The 18,091-nt window shown below is 40.7% G+C and overlaps 1 protein-coding gene across 16 annotated transcripts in view; it reads left to right on the top strand.

Annotated features, from left to right (window-relative positions):
• The window catches only part of NPAS3 (neuronal PAS domain protein 3), an 845,929-nt gene that overhangs the window by 777,069 nt on the left and 50,769 nt on the right, over window positions 1–18,091 (top strand). For all 16 annotated transcript variants that reach the window (XM_082737849.1, XM_082737862.1, XM_082737861.1 and 13 more), the window contains one exon: window positions 2,533–2,651. In XM_082737849.1, the coding sequence (XP_082593975.1) occupies window positions 2,533–2,651 (119 nt within the window). The remainder of the gene's footprint in view (window positions 1–2,532; window positions 2,652–18,091) is intronic.

Below are 18,091 nucleotides of genomic sequence, written 5' to 3'. Positions count from 1 at the left end.
TCAATGGAGCAAAACCTGACCTTAGCATTCCTCTCCCACCAGTGGTCCTGGGTTTAATTACTGCCACCCCTATATGTTTAGGCAATTACCGTTGTAACACAAGGGGGGGGGGTTGTTGTGTGCGGGGCCTCAGTCAGCCCAGGACATCGTGTTCAGTCCCCACAGCTCATACAAAGCTTGTCACCCAGCAGGAAGCAGCCGTGCCCACGAAGTGTTGTACTCCGCAATTCTCCGTCCTGGAAACAATAGTTTCTAATGATGCCTGAATTCTTCACTCTTCTGCAGGGAGGCAGTTCCTTTCTCCTGGGGTCACAGTACCCCAGGACCCTAGCCCTAAAATACATCTCACTTCTGTGGGAAGTTTCATTTTTCCTCAGCTATTGCAAACACGACCCTGCTGAACAGAGCTGAATTTTTAAGGCCGAGTTTGTGGTGTGGATTCTGATGGCTTCCCGTTAGTTCAAGTCTCTGAGGACCAGTGCCAATAAATGTGAAAGGGACAACAGCAGATTGGCATACTTTTCCATTTCCACCAGGATGAGAAACTGCTATAAATGAAGTCTAACCTTAAATGTATAATCTGTCCTTGGGAAGGGGAGGAAAGAAAAAAAAAAAAAAAAGGATATAGCATCTTCAAGCTCTCGGCATCCCTTACGAGAAAAAATTGGTTCTAAGGGTCTCTGATCTTGTGTTTTAGTAAAATAGAACTGCACGGCTGACTGACAGTTCTGATCTAAAGCATTTACGTTTAAGTTTTGATCTCTCTGCTTTTGATTAAAACTAATGAGCTCATTTAATTCAAAATGGGAATCTCTGATAAGAGAAATAAGGTTGATGTGATTGGATTAGAGGGGCAAATTAAACTCTTAGAGCAGAAGTTTGTGCTTATATAGTGTATTAAAAAGCTGTTGGCGTATTATGGCGTGTTAGATGATGAGAAAAATTTCATAGTAATTCATATTTAATCAGAAGAAATGAAAGTACTAAATATAACATAGCTCTGCTTTTCCCTCGAGTGATAAAAAGCTGTACATTTAAAATGACATCAGATCCATGCTCTCTAAAACAAAAAAAAAAAAAAAAAGAAAAGAAAAAAAAGAAGGAAAGAAAGAAAGAAAGAAAAAAAAAGAAAATCTTAAGAGAGACCCATCAGAAAGGGATACTTGTCAGAGGCTCCCTCACCCCAGAACAGAAGTGCCACAAACACAGGAAAATACAGTCCTGTTTAGACAGGAATGCTACAAGAAAAGCCACAGACCACAAACAGTAAGGTTTCTGTATCATAGGAGCTCCTATTCTCTCTTCTGAGCATTAAGTTTCATGTAAAAAATGGGTATTTCTTTCCCTTAGAAATAGATGGAATATGTTTCTTGAAGTTCAAAAGCTTGTTTTTCCTCTTTTTCTTTGTGTTTTAATAACTATTTTTGTACATGCTTAATTCTTACAAGTTCTTTTGTGACCCCTATTTCTTTACCCCCACCCCTGAGAAAACTCGTGTTAGGCTTCTCAAAACAAATCTTGTTTGTTGTTGGATATTTTTTTTTTAATTTTAGACTCAGAAAAATATTTTAAACTTTAAAGTACTAGCTTAGAAGAGTGAAATTAGACAGTATCGATTAGGCTTAAAAGTACCACAATTAATATATTTGCAGGAAATCACTTAAATGGATAAAAATCCCTCAGAAGGTGGATTTATGTGGCCTTCTGGCCTGTTTGCAGAAAGATATTTTTACATCAACAAGACTGAAAACTACCCTTTTAAGTTTCAGAAGTAAAGAAGCGTTCTGCTTAGTCTACAAATGTATGAAGCGAAAGAGTAACTGTCTTGCTTAAGAGAGGAGATGATTATTTGTTAATATCCTTTTCCAATGGGAGTGGAAGGCAAGCGGTCATTAGAGACAGCAGTGGACGATACTGTTGGTGATTTTTATTCCTTTCTGTCTATACACTCCATTCTCAGCCCTCTGTCATGAGTCAGTTGAGAAGACTTAATGCTTTCTCATTCCCCACAACAAAGACCAGCTCAGGAGGGCAAGGACCCTGGCCAGGATACAGTCCCATTGTCCTCAGAACTGCCCAGTGGGCAAATGTTACAAGAAGGGATTTGCGGGGAGAACAAAGAGCCAGAGATCCGTACTCCCCATCAGCAGCCTGCCTGCCTCAGTGTTGGTTGATTCTGTAAATCGATGGTGTTCTTCTTTCTCCCAACTACTCCATCCCTGTGCACCTGGCAAGCCTCGAGGGGTGGCTGCTGTTACTTACTTACTTACTTAAGACCCTACTTGGGGAGCTACTGGAAGTTAAAAGGCCTCTCCTGCTAGAAACTGGAATGGAGTTACTTTGGATTCATTAATTTTTCTTTTTTATTTTCTGCAAAGTAAACATTTTCTAAATGAGGTAAATTGATTACTACGCTCTTAGCACCCATCAGTCATTTATTTTTAGTGAACTCAAGGATTGCACCTGAGCGGTAGCTGTGAGGGGCTGTGTAGACATCTAAATCATGTGTGTATATATTTTTGTATTCTTCAGTGGAGTCAACCAGCCCCAGTCTGCTAACCACTGACAACACCCTTGAACGTTCCTTTTTCATCCGAATGAAATCTACTCTGACCAAACGCGGCGTGCACATCAAATCATCAGGATATAAGGTAAGCTGGGCTCTGGGAAGGGACATACTCCTGTCTCAGGTCAATCCTAGGTCATTTGAATCGAATTTCCTGGCTGCTTTGGGTCCATGTAATTAATGTCTATGACCTTGAGCAGCCCATCAGGTTCTCAGTTATTTTCCTGTCTCAAGGTAGGGGCTTCATTAATCCTCTCATTCTCACTTCAGACTTTGCTGAAGCACTAAATCCCTCCAAAGAGTGTCTTTTCTTAAAACACTTGTTAATAATGCACCAAGGTCTTCAGCATTCAACATAGAAATTCCCTTTGATGGGAAAGGTGAGCCAAATTCACATCAGTCCTTAAGACGAGCGTTCTAGAATGGTTGCTTGTAAGAATTCCGCTTCTCCCTTCAAATTCCCCCTTTCTCTGCAGAGGAAGACAGTCCGTTTTCCTAACCTTTTGGCCATCAAGACTCACACACATAAATAAGAAAATCAGGTTAGGCGTCAGGAATCTTAGTTGAAATTACAATTATTGTACATTCAATCATACCTTAGCATCCACGGAATACTCAACATACAGAGCACATGTTCCCACAACAGCAAAGACCATGTCTGGAGTCATAATCTACATTATTATCATTTTAAGGGTAAGGATACAAAAGCCTACTAATCTCGGGAATTTCCACCATTTCGGTTACCATAGCAACATAAATTAAGACCTATGAAATTTATGAAATGCCTTGGGCAACCTGAGTCTTATCAATTTTACAACACACTAACCAGTCCCTCAAACAATATTTACTGTATGCAGGAGGGCACACAGCAGCCAAATGTATGAGAGATGTGGCCGGCATGACCTTTTCCATTTTGGGAGTTGAGAGCATCTGATAGCTCATTTCTTCAGGCTTACCGTAGCATTGTCAGGGATGGTTAAGAGTCATTATCATTGGGCTTAAAAACCATATATAAGTCATCAGAAACCAGCGGCCTCCTATAAGTCAGATTTGGGTACTTTCTTTGACGTGAACTCTTCAGTGAGAAAAAGGAAGGAGGTAGGAAAGCAGGCTCTTCCGTGAACGACCTTTCGCTGAGCTGTCCTACCTTCTGAAGTGCAAATTTGGAGCATCCTTAACCTTTAACAGGGTTGGAAGCAAAGGAGAGGCACCGGGCAGCTCCGCCTGTCGGGGCTTTACCCTATCGAGGTCCGTTACAAAGGGAGATGGTGGAGGAAAAAAAAACCCAACTCTATCCTTAGGACTATTTTTATTTTTCCTGCATTACTGAACCCAAGACATTTATGAGTCACAATGTGTGTAGCATGAGCAAGTTTGGAATTCTGGAAGCAAGCTGTAGGTAGAGTGGTTACTGTCACTGTAGTGGTAGCAAGATTCAGTCTTGGCATTCCTGTCTCTCGAAGTCAAGACGGCTTCCTTTCACCTGTGTTCTGTCACTGTTCGTGCGTCACTTTCAGTGGTTTTTACTGGTTTGTAGGAGGTGTGTCCCAGGAAAGAAGGGCAGGAAAGGTGAGGTATAGTTTGACAAAGCAATATTTAGTATACTTTGGTCTCATGAGATAATTTTTTGAACAATAAAAAATTATTGCTTTCACTTGACTAACGTGAGATCAAAAGGTCCTGCACAATTTTGAATCTACAAGAAAAGTGGGCTGTCCAAGCAGAAACATAGTTTGTATTTCAGTCTAGGCAAGAGAACTTGTAGCTCATGTTCTCTCTGTGTTGTGGTTCGGTCAGCTCAGGACCACTATTTTTGCTGCCTGGCCTGAAAACTGGACAAGCTCACTTCTTAAATACTCATAGATTGATTATTCATTCAATGAATGCCTCTTGAGTTCCTACTCTGGAGCCTGTTCTAGATCCTGTAACCCAGCATTAAACAATAAAAAGTCCCTGCTTTTGTGGTACTTAGATTCTAACAACAGGCTAGAGTCAATAACAATAAATAAAAAGGTGATTTCAGATTACGATGATGTCCAAAACTACAAGGACTACCATAGCAGATGTATTACAATATGCTGGACATGGTGTGACATGTGTGGGTGAGCCCTCACAGCAGTCCCAGAAGGAAAAAATGTTCATTGTTTCCACTTTACAGGTAAAGAAACTAAGGCTAGGCGTTAATTAGCATACCCAATGTCATACATTGAAGGGAAAGAGCTGGGGTTTGAACTCTGGGAGCCTGGCTCCTTATCCCATGCACTGAACCACTAAGCTACCCTGTTATGCTGAGAGTAAAGCAAGGTCATGCATGGGTGGCTGGTGGGGGCCACTTTAGACAGAGTCACAGAAGGTCTCCCTGTGGAGGTGACATGTCGCCTGTGAGTGGTAAATGAGAATAGACCATGATGGAAATGTGGAAAAACAGTGTTTGGGGCACCTTGGTCGCTCAGTCATTGAGTGTCTGCCTTTGGCTCAGGTCATGATCCCAGGGTTTGGGGATCAAGCCCCATGCTGGGCTCCCTGCTCAGCAGGAAGACTGCTTCTCCCCCTTCCACATCCCTTGCTTGTGATCCCTCTCTCATTGTGTCTCTGTCAAATAATAAAATCTAAAAAAGAAAGAAAGAAAGAAAAAAGAACAGTGTTTGCAGAGCTCCTTGGGCTTAGGATTAAAGACACCTTGTTGTAAGAAGGCAACCTCGAGAAAAAAATATGAAAAAGTATAATCATGAACACCAGGATTGGAAAAGAGGAGTTATTCCAGTTTCCATCAAATCCAAGCATGTTGAGGCGATCCTACTCCTTTGACATACCCTGTTGGTATGTCCTTCTGAAGACACCACGAAGGTCTCCATCTAGTACCTTCCCTCCCACCCCAAGACTTCGAACACGTGAGTTGATTCATCCGTTCTTCCCACAGTAAGATGAATCATCCAGCAGATCCAGCTCCCCGCACTGCCTCGCCCCATAATGCCCTTGCCTCATTAATTAACCGAGTCTACAAGTCAGTGGAAGAGCTGATGGGGAGCCCATGCCACGACACAGCTGAATAACGTCCCTATTTATCTGTTCGTTTGCAGTAAATAAATCTAACAGCTTATAAAACATTCAAATAAAACTGGTAATCACCCCACCACCACACCATAAGCACAAATAAAAAGAAATAGCGATGATAATTTCACCACGCTCCCAATATTCCTCTTAATTTATCACCGTGGTTTGCTTTGTTCTTTTCCCGTAAAGCTCTGAGATGTTAAGTCATGCTCAGTGCAGGCCACGGTACTTCTCCTCATTTTTCCTGTGACCTCGGCACATAACACTTTCCTGACTCGGCCCATCACCTCCTCTGCCACTTTTTCTTCACTGTTGTTGCCACGGACCTTAAGAGTGGCCGCCAAAGTGACATAACCTGTCGAACATTGACTCTCTGACAGGTCCTCTGCCCGGTGCATCAGACCTATTCGATCTAACCCGAACGATGTTTAGAAACTTTCTCTTTCTCTTTCGAATCTCACATACTGTCATTGTGCCCATTTTGAAGGTGGTGAAACTGAGCTTTGGTTGGCCTCAGTACTTTGCTCGTGTTCACAACATCTCTTGAGTAGCTACTGAGGAGCCAGGACTGACCAGGCAGTTAGGCTCCAGAGTCTGCCCTCTCCTACCCTCCGCTTCACTGCATAACAGATAGAGTCCAAAGATGAACTCAGCACCAGCTGGACCTCAGCATACGGAAAGTTCATCACAGCTTTTAAAAAGAAAATCCTCTAGCCTGAGGTCCAGCCCTTCTCTTGTGACACAGCACGTCCCATAGCCCTCATTTATGGAGATCTGCAGACATTTACCTTCTTTCCAGGGATTCTTAACACCCACCCAGGGACCCACGACCAAGAACTCTAGCCCAAAAAGTGCCCCCTCGAAATCTGCAAATTCAAGCAGAGAGTGTGATGTAGGCTGCTATTGCTTCCACACCCCAGGCCTCAGGAAAGTTTCCCTCTTGCCAGTGAAGCTTCCCAGCCGTGAGCTGACATGCAGTTGTCTCTGTCCTCATTTGCTTTGAAATCCACAGTAACACGTTATCGGGCCCGGCTGCTTTTTATGCCTCAGGGGCTTCTGGTGGTTTGGGTCCCATTGTCGGCCACATATCTTCGTGCAACACAGCTCTCCTTTAAATTGCATTGCCATCAGTATTCTGCCTTCTTGATTAGGTCTATGTCTGGGGGAACTTACTAGGTATAGCACAGGGGGTAAAAGGAGGTATGTAATCAGGGAAATTAGAGAAGTAAAGACTAATTGGGTCGCCTCCTTAGCTCCTGTCTTTGGAGGATAGTTTCTGTTAGCCTGGGACTGTCAGTTTTCTAATCTACTCCTAAATGCCCACCAGCATCACTGTCATTTCTGGAGTTTTTATCCACACACATGATGACGTCCTAACTCTGATGGCAGAGAGGAGCATCCAGGCTGGGAAAGAGAGACAGAGAGAAAATCTCTATCATCCTTATAGAATGCTGAGAATGTCTCTCAACTCACCACAGAGTGAAAACCTTCCCATGCCGTGGGGTCTGGCTAGGACATATAGGAACAGATTACTGAGGAAGCAGAGGGGCACTCGGATTCTTCCCAAAACAAACAACAACAAAAACCCACCACCCATCTGGGATGATTTGAGTATGGATTTGCCTGCAGCTAAGTGTCCAACTAAATGATATCTGTAACCAGTCCAGGCTCCTTATGATATGAAGAGTCAGAAAGCATAAGTAATAGACAAAATAATTTGTAGGTTCACTACCTTATTAGGACTGCAGATAGACCTCAGCTCTAAGAATACCTGTATTTAGAAGTAACAAAAGCAAAAAAATGAGAGGGTGCTAATTAGCTAAAGCAAATTCCTCTTCACCTTCTCTAAACACAGAGATGCCTTTTAAATTAGATCTTGATCGTAATTTTTCAAGTTCATGGTTGTATCTGTTTTGTGGGAAAAGGCACTCCCCTAATTTTATTAGTAATTTGTTTTATCTGGGGTGTCATAAATCCCATTAATGATTTGATTAAATCCGTAGAGCCTCTCCCAAGGTAAATTCATTTTGCATTGGGAAGTTCTTGAATCCCAGAAGTGAATCAGTGATCTTGGATTACAAAACCTTATTTAACAAGAGGACATCTTTGGTGTACTTATTAAAAAAACAAAATCCAGTGAGTACACCTTCCAGAATGTATTTCACCAAAATTACAATACCCTCTTCCTTCCTCCTCATTTCTGCTTCCCATATATTCATTTTGTGTTAATGCATATGGAAGTCCTGTTGGAAAAAACATCAACTCCTAGACTGCAAAAGTACAAAACCAAGAATTACATTTTGATCCCCTTATGCAGATAGAGATAATCTTCTGAAAAAGTATTTCTCAGAAAACACTTTTTATAAAAATACCTGATATTAAAGAATGACATCTGTAGTGAAGAGTTATTTTCAGTGGTACATGGGTCTCTGTTTTCTCCTGTTCACTTAGGTGTGCAAGTTGCATCACTGGGACTTCAATGTCAAAATCAGAGCTAGCTCAGTTTTAAAGTTCAAGGCTTTTCATATGCAATGTATTCTTAATTAATATCTTCCAGAAAATTTAGGTTCTCCATTCCATTTTGCACCCTGCTCCCCAGAATACCCTCCCAAAGCCACAGTGATCTTTACTTTGTATCTGGCGCTAAGTCATCACTGGTTCCTAGTGTAAACATAATCAAGAATCTGATCTTAGCTTACCTTTTCTACCACCATCTCTATCACTCTTTCCTGAAGCTACTATTACTGATGCTATAGCAAAATCTGTCCAATCATCTTTCTTGAAATATATCAGCATATTCACACTGCTATGCTTTTGACCATGCTGTTTTCTTTTCCTAAAACACCTTTCCACCACACTTGCACCTAGAAAATTCTTACACAACCAATATGGCACCACTCAAATATCACTTCCTTTTTTCTTCTCCCTTGATGCACCTCTTCCCTCCTCGTCTGTGCTAGAATAGCATTAAGATTTCATTTAAGCTCTGTGCCTCAGTTTTCTCACTATAAAATGAAGTCATAATATATAACCTGACAAAGTTTCCTACAGATCAAGTGAGATAATACATGCTCAACGAAGCATCTTCTCTCCTTCTATGAAGTACTATCATATAGTTTCATATGAAACTCACAATAATTCTTTTAGGTAATTATCCCAATTTCCCAACACGAAGATAGGTTAAACTGAGGCACAGAAATATGAATTGACTTGTCTAAGGTCACATATGTGGCAAATAACAAAACAGAGAAATATCCAGATCTTCTGATTTCAAATGTCTTCCTCTTTCCAACATACTATGTTGGATACTGGTTGATTTCTTATTATACTTTCTTCCCTCAGCCCAGTACATACACTGCATATAGTTGCCACTCAATACATGTTAGTTGAATTAAATTGTATGTTCTCTTTTTTTCTGTGATAGCAATGAAAATGTTGACAGTACTGAGTCATCTAACACACCACTAGAGACCCTGCTACTTAACATTAGTGTCTTTTAGATGGAACCATTGGAATACCTATAAACCCAATGACCCAATGACCATACCTAATCTTGTCTGCCAGGATGTTGTTCATCCTTACCAGCACCTTACTAAAATCAGAATGGACCACATTCACAATGTTCCCTTGAACCATCAGTTGAGTATCCCATTCAGAAAATTAAAAATTGAGTCGCTCTAACACTATCCATTTGTCATGACTTCATATTGGCATTTGGTGATTCACCATTTTCTTTCTATTAAGTTATCTTTAAAGAATATTTTTCCAGATGTTAACATTTTGAGGCTCTATCTTCTGAAAACTTGAACAATATTGGTGATATCCCGCCTTCTGGTACAACCTCCATGATTTCTCAAAGATTACTAAAAATAAACCAAGGGTAACTGTATGAGGTGAATTTTAATTGTACCAGAAGAACTGTAGCTTAGAGGTATGGCTAGCATTAATATGGGGGGTTGTGTGGTAGTGGTCCTTCTCTGGAGATTTCTAAGAGCATAGCTAAACTTATCAGTTAGGAGTCTCTCCTCCTCCTCTTCAACTGTGGACAGACTAGGTGCCATCTGGATGTTTCCCCCAGTATGAGATTCAGAGATGTTCCATATGTCCAGACATACCAGTACTTCTCCTGAAGCCTTTGCTTCGGCTTTGTGTTGCCTTGAAATGATGACTACAGTATTCTAAACTGCACAAAATCTAACTGTCTTGTCAAATCAATAGATGAATTTTCAGAGAGACCAAAAATTCGGTCAACCCATTCAGGCTTTCTAAGACTACACATTTATTGCCTTTCAATCAACCCAGACACCCAGAATAAATTGAAGGAGAAAAAAATTTCCAGGGTAGAACTTACAGGCAGAGGTTATCCTGATGAAAAATGCAAATAGAGGAGAGAACCAATAAAATCAAATTTTTAAAATCCTATTATCTCTTTTTACTCCCTGCTCACCTCTGCACAATTGTCCATTACAATGTGGTTTCCAGTGTCATTTTAAATACAACTGACATTGTTTCTGATCTTAAAGAATTTATTTCCCATTACCAAGGCATGACAGTAGTTCTAGCTCAGGATATGTCATTTCTGCCGGGACTAATCAGCTAGCTATTTTACCAACTAGAGGCATAATCACTAGCCATTCTGTGAAGCGTCTGTAAATTCTAAGTATTGCAGGAACTGCTGCCCAAGTATGTTGCTAACTTACAGGTACTTCATTTCTCATCAAACAGATTTTAGAAAGAAGTAAGGCATCCCATCTTTGACTAATATGAGATCTTTCAGGTTGGCTTTCTGAGACTTTGGTAACTACAAATAATGCAAGTGATGATCATTTTCAAAATTAAATCTTTGATGCAGAAATTAACAACTCTTTCTATATCTAATGTCTTAAACTAATGCCCTTCAGAATTATCATCATTGTCCCTATAAATATATTCTCAGTCTGGTAACATTTTTTAAATATAATCTCACCATTACGAGACTTTGGCCCAATAAAAAAAGCTTTAAAAGGGAAAAAGATACAATCTGAAGAACTAAGATGTCAATGCAAACACAGTTGATCACTTTCTGGACCCAGCACCAGATGGGAGAAATGCCCTAACATCAGGAGCCAAGGCCCTCAGTTATTGTTTCCCTAGAGTCACCTCCTGCTACCAGTGGTCTCAAGTAGCAGGTGTTTTATTCTGCATAGATCAAGGGCTTCTAAGTACCTTACTCTGTTTGACTTTCATTTCTTGAAAACTGCCCTACCGAATGGTGATTAAGCACAGACATGATGATGGCAGACAGTCAGGGATTTGGACTTAGTCCTGTCATTTCTAACTCTTTAAGTAAATCATTTAACTTGTTTAAGCATCTGTTTCCTCTCTTGTAGAGTCCCAATAGACCCTTCTTCATGAAGGTACGGTAAAATAAAGTGAGATGATATAGAGAAAGTACAACCATAATGCCTGACCCACAGTAAGCATGCAATACATGTCCAGATGTGAGGTTTAATGTTTATAGAACTTGTACTGTGTGTTGATCTAGACAGTCCAAAATCTTAACTTCTACACCTCTGCACGTGCACCTGTAACTGTGGAAAATAGTAAGTCATTGGTAATATTTCAGATCATCTCCTGGAAGTTATATGAACTCTGGAATAATAAATGATTTCTTCTGAATATAGAAAATGCATTTATTTCTGGGAAATTTCTCCCTGCTTAAGTGTCCTGAATATTGATTTGATTTTAAGAGACAAAATATGACTGAAATACGTCATCTGTTCCTTTAACAAAAGAAGCACATACCTCATGGTTTTCCTTGGAATTGATTTAGCTTCATGACAAGACTAAGATAGCCCTTGAATGCAAGAAGTGAAGTAGGGACAGGGCCAATTTGATGTTGTTGATCTCTGGAATAAATGGCACTTCTAGGCTCCCGTAGTCCATAGGGCTCTGTTTGGTTCAAGTGTCTACATACACATAAACTGAACCCTCCAGGGAAGGCAAACTACCAGTGTGCCTCGAACCCACCCTGCCTCTCAGAGCTACTATACAACTTTCTAGAAGGAATTGTATTGACTCATTCCAAATAAGGGAAAAGAGCCAGGAGTCTGGAGTTTCCAGCTTCTCATGTCATAATTTGCCCTGGGGGACAAGGAACTAGTCACATCTTTCCTCTTGTTCTTGGAATGCCCTCCACCACCAGACTAAAAGAATGGCCCCTTGCAAAGTGCTTTGAGTTACAAGACTCTTACTTAAACAAAAGAATCATCTGTATTAGCATTTCTCAACCATCTGCTGCTCTGGGTATGGGGGTGTAAGGGTGTGGGCATATTCTGAACTACCAGTGGGCAATGGATAGCTCAATGTTACTATATTGGAAGCATCATTTTCAACTCATTGTTGGTAATGGTTTGTAGAACCAACCCATATAAGCTATTGCTGGACTGAGTGCAGTATTTATACCTTCATTTCAGGGCTTTTGTACCTTCTTTTTATTCTCTCTGGAGTATAAGTTGCCCTCAGATACTCCCATGGGTCACACCTACATTTCATTCAGATTTCTGCCCCCATGTCGCTTCCCTTACCACCCCATCTAAAAATAGCTCAAGCATACATACTGTACCCCATCATCTGCTTTATCCTGTCTTATTGTTCTTCATAGCACTTAACACAACCTGACACCATGTCATAAATTTATTTATATATAGTTTTTCTCCCCATCATGGTGCAAGCTTAGCTCCCACAAGAGTTTTGGTGACATAATAGAAATTCAATAAACATTTGTTTAAAAGTGAATGAACCTTGGCTAAAATAACAAATCAGGAAATGACAGATGCTGGTGAGGGTGTGGAGAAAAGGGAACCCTCCTACACTGTTGGTGGGAAGGCAAGCTGATGCAGCCACTCTGGAAAACAGCATGGAGGTTCCTCAAAAAGTTGAAAATAGAGCTATCCTATGACTGCAATTGCACTACTGGGTATTTACCCAAAGATACAAATGTAGTGATCTGAAGGGGCACCTGCATCTGAATGTTTATAGCAGCAATGTCCACAGTAGCCAAACTATGGAAAGAACCTAGATGTTCATCAACAGGTGAGTGGATAAAGAAGATGTGATGCAACCATCAAAAGAAAGAAAGAAAGAAAGAAATCTTGCCATTTGCAATGATGTGGATGGAACTAGAAGATACCATACTAAGTAAAATTAGTCAATCAGAGAAAAACAATTAAAATATGATCTTTCTAATATGAGGAATTTGAGAAACAAGACAGAGGATCAGAGGGGAAGAGAGGGAAAAATGAAACAAGATGGGACCCGGGAGGGAGATAAACCATAAGAGACTCAATCTCAGGAAACAACCTGAGGGTTGCTGGAGGGGATAGGGGTGGGAGGGATGGGCTAACTGGGTGATGGACACTGGGGATGGTAAGTGCTATGGTGAGTGCTGTGAATTATGTAAGACTGATTATTCACAGACCTGTACCCCTGAAACAAATAATACATTATATGTTAATAAAAAATAATAATAATAAAAACAAAAAAATGAATGAACATATAAATATCAGTCATCATTTGTACGAAGCCTAGAATATATTCCTTTCTTGGGTCAGGGTGCCAGTTCGTTTAAAGGGGATTTAGAGATGAGACTATGAAACCACTGTAATTATATCACTTTTTGAGTTTCCAGGCCCTATTGCCAGGAAGACACACTGAAGGTTTCTTCCTTTCCCTTTTAAAAAGACTGTACTCATGGTTGACATATTCTATGACATCTTTTTCATGCTATCATATTCAGTTTTTTTAAAAATCAACATGTATTTAACTTGTACCCCACTTGTACCCAATTCTAGTGGCTAGAACTCTGGAAGCACAATCAAGAGTCACTTGATTATTACTTGGTTCTGAATATATTTAACAGTCCTCAACAGCCCCTTGTCAAATGTCCTTCAAACTCATGACTCCTTGTAGAAGTCATGAGAACAGAATGGCTTACTAGGGGCACACCTGGTGAGAGGAGTCAGAAAATTTCATCCCACGGCAGTGCATTGCTGTCTGCTCACTTCACAGCACTGGGCAAACAGACTGATCATTCTGGGCTCCTCTTTCCTTGCTGGAAACAAAGGAAAAATCGGATTTGCCTCCGGTGTTCTTCAGTCCTGCGCTGGTTGAGATGTAGCTCTACTTGCTACATTAGAGTGAAAGGTCTTGCGACTCTCAGGGTGGAATGGAATACAGAAGTCTGCCTAATCTGGAGCAGCTTCACTGGTGGGAACAGAGAGGTTAAAGCTGCCAGGAAGATCTCGCAAAAGCTGCCCACAATTACCAAGAGCTGCCACATTGCCTCAGAGTCAGTGCTGCTTTGAGAACCTCAATTCAGGGAAATGTTTAGCCAAATCTTTGCCACAAGGGAGAAGGGGCCTGGAGAAGATTCTGTAATTCTTAGATGAGCTTTTGTACTCTGTCCTGTGTAGAGACAGAGAGACTACACTGAGCAATCCAATGAGATCCCAAGTTGAGCACAAGAATAAAATGGTGCTTTGAGAGTGACTCTCTTGCCTTATTCTGTGAGCTGTGACAGATTGTTGTTCCTTACTCACCTTAACACAATATGTACTCACCCCTCTTTTTATGCCACATAGCACACATTTTATGTTCTTATGAAATTCATTTCTCTTCCTTTTTAATTTTTTTTTTTTTTGCAGTTGGCTTATTGATGACCATCTCTGTCAGCGTTGTCTGAAATGGTTGTAAGTTTCCAGTTGAAGGGAACTGCAACTTTTAACCTTCCTGAAATAGCCCTGCAGACAGTTGAGCCCTAGGTAAATGTTCTTTCATGCTGAATGGAATTAACAATATAATTGTCAAATCCCTCAAAGGAAGGTATCACGGAAATGGAAAGCATTCTTATTCTTGAACTGCTGTTTTGTTATAAGCTCTCTTCTCTATGAAACGGTATTTTTTTTCCCCTCTCTTTCCACTGGAAAGATCTGAAGAATGATACAGTTGGTTTGAAGACCCATGTACCCAGATCCCAGGCACCTTGGTGTAGCCGAGGAATATTAGGTTCTGTGGATTTGATCTTTAAGACACAAAAGTGGCAGTGCCCAATCCTCTGCATTCTTTTTTTTTTTTTTTAAGATTTTTATTTATTTATTTGACAGTATATGGAGAGGCAGGCAGAGAGAGAGAAGGGGTGGGGGAGCAGGCTCCCTGATGAGCAGAGAGCCCGATGCGGGACTCGATCCCAGGACCCTGAGACCATGACCTGAGCCAAAGACAGCGGCTCAACACACTGAGCCACCCAGGCGCCCTCCTCTGCATTCTTGATCAAAGGACCCTTGAGTCAGCCACTGTGATTTAAAACCCAGAGATTGACATGGACCGACAGCAAGCCAAGTGAGTAGATGGGAAAGGGAGTATAGCCCAGAACCACTAGACCATACTGCCCCTCTCTCACAGAGGGCTGACAGAAGCCTAAGGCTGGAGAAGCCCCTCGTCCAGTCCTCCCTTCCACACAGGTCTCCCCTTGCGAAGGCATCAGTGGAAGTGTACCACAGCAGCTCATGAGACATTTGGGGCCCCCACAGAAGCTTTCCCTCCTGCATACATAAATCATACCTCCTAATCATGCCATCCAGTCCTAAAAACTTTAAAAGGATGGTGTTCTGTGAGTGCAAATTCATAGGCACCTGCTCTTGATTTACTTCCTGCTTAGAATAATTTTTACACAGCTGCAGGATCACAGAGTGACTCCGTTCACAGTACTCAACAGTGAGGCTCAGACGAGAAGGGATATGTTGGGTTTTTGGGTTATAATGATTTCAGCTATTCCTCTTTTTTTTACAGCATCATTAGTAATCTGTCATTCTAATAATAATAATTCCCTTTTGACATCATGGAGGTAAGAAGAAATCATCACTGACATCAAAAATGAGGTGATATTTCAGCAGTATTATTTCACTGAAGATAAAATGGAAAGCTTTATTACTCCCCATGCCTTTAAAGAAAGCTGAACAAGGCATATGCTGACCCTAGAGCTTATCTACTTCAGTTCCTTCCAGACTGATATGAAATAACTAATTTTAATTGTTCCAACTAGAGCTTCAGAATGTGGTTTCCCCCCAAAGCTGTACATTCACATAATGGAAACTTTTTCAAAAACAAGCTTTAATCAGATCATAATAAACTGGGAAATCAAAAGACAAGTCCATTGTAACCAAAAATGACTTGTAGTTTTCATTCTTCAGCATCACCTTTTGTTCAAAATATTTAGGAATTGATTTCACTCAATCCTGCGGTCAATACTGATTGTGTGCCTGTTGTTGTAAATACACACTGTAGAGGGTACTGGGAAGACAAAGATGGATAAAATAGAGTCCTTGGTCAAGAGGACAGAGTCTAGACTGAGGCAGGTGCACAAAGAAACATGTGCTATGGTAGAGATATGTGCCAACGGCAATGGAATGAAGAAAGTAATTCCATCTGGTGGAACAGAAGAGCTTCTCCAAGACAGCGTCATTTCAGCCAATTCCTCAAGGATAGACACGCCCTACAGAGACATTAGAGAGCAGAACTACTCAGTGCAGAGAGAAAAGTCTTAGCAAAGAGATGAAGGCATCAAGTGCATTGAGCAGAAAGAAATCTGGTCCTTAAGGGAATCAGGGAGTGAAGACATCGAATCTCACTTGGCAAATGTAGACAGGAGTAGGAGGAATCTTCATTTAGTGCAACACGAACTCGATGGGCTAATCAGGGTTCAGGGTAACAGGATGAAGATTAAGATTGTTTCATTCTAACAAAACTTCATGCATTCATTGTGAGAAAAGGACCCCTATTTTCTACCAAGGAGACCAATAAGGTTGTTCTCAGCCCATTAGCGTAAGAGAATAGGTACGTGGATTTAAGTAAGTCATTGGATCATTCTTCTTGGGATTTTCTCCGTTTATTTTTCCTTCCACCTTTCTGCCCTACATGAGTGCAGGGATTTTTTTTTTTTGGTCCCCTAAATCTTTGATGCTGGTATAAATAGACATTCTGAAAGGAGGAATATGATTTTCCTAGAACCAGTAACTCAAGAAAAAAAAACTGAACTCTTTATGCATTGAAATCTTAGATTGCAAAATGAATCAGAAATAGGAAGCATCACACAGACCTCTGTCACCTGAGTAGTTGGTGTCTACGCTGTTAGGTCTCTGAATTCTCAGAAACTCCTGGGTGTTTGGCACAACATAAGCAAAGCTACCTTTCAGGGAGACTTACGTTTCCCTTAACTATAACATTCCATAAAACTCCTGGCTTTAAGAATGGTGACTTTTTTCTCATTAAAAAAAAAAAAAAAAACAAAACTACTCCTACTTCAACTCATTTACTTCTAATTCTGGTTGGCCGTTCAGCATTTCTCCTAATTGTAGTAACCGCCATCCACAGTGTTATCTGAACACCCAATCCCTTTGTTCCAATAAAACCTGTGCACATCAAGCCAGTTGCCATTCCTCTGCGATTAAACAACTGTTCTCGGATGAGCAGTAACTGATGACAGAAAAATCTAAATGTCAAAACCGTGCAAATATTCAATATTTTAAGTGTAAAAGTCAAACATAGTACATAGCTACTGGATTTGCACCATGAGCAAATTTTCACCCTTTCTCTCCGCCTCGTCCAGAAAAATAAAATTTGGTATTCCTGGATTGAATGCGTAATTACCTCTTTACAAACAAACTTTAAACAAATAAAAGGAAGAAAATCTAGAGCTCTCTCTTTTTGCAGTACCTGCAGAGGTTTTATCTTCTATCAAAGATAATACAAAACTTTGGCAGTCTGTGTTGCAGATCATTAGCTGACTTGCTTTTCGTCTGCTTGATTTTATGTAGTTTTCTTTCTCAAGCATCTTTTCCTTTTTCCCTCCAAATAATCAATGCTCTTGATTGCTCTCAAATGCCTCTGCCGTATCACCACAAAGCTAGGGTAACCCCGTGGAGTGCACTCCCAAACCAGGCAAGAGCCAGTTAAGAGCAGATCTTTTTGTTTAAGTCAGCTCTCAGGATAGAAGGGGAAATCACATCCCCAGGCGCCTCTTGACTTTTTCATTACCAAATGCAGAGGCTAGGAAAGAGAACCGGACAAAAATGGGCTCCGGTATATGTTTGGTTGCTTTGCATGTACTAAAGCAACACAGAGCTGGTGCACAATAAACAAACATGCATTATGGGTTGTTTTCAGTCACTTTATAGACACACACATTCATAAATTTTGATACGCTTGTAAGAAGCCGACTTTGATGGGACCAAACTCACAGACGAGCTTTCGATCGCTGGAGCAACCACAGTCTAACTTTATGTTGACAATTTATCAGCTCTTCTCCGTCAAGGAAAATTGTTTTTTAGTGCTTGCCTATTAGCAATCACATGCATAATATGAAATTGAGTTTTGGGGAGGACGGCCTGCCATCTGTCTTTCTGATTTTTTTTTTCAGCATTTCACGCTCAAGTT

Source organism: Mustela nivalis (genome assembly GCF_964662115.1).
Source record: "Mustela nivalis genome assembly, chromosome: 6".
NCBI lineage: Eukaryota > Metazoa > Chordata > Mammalia > Carnivora > Mustelidae > Mustela > Mustela nivalis.
The sequence above is the reverse complement of the archived record's forward strand: the minus strand, read 5'-3'. Positions and strand labels throughout refer to the sequence as shown.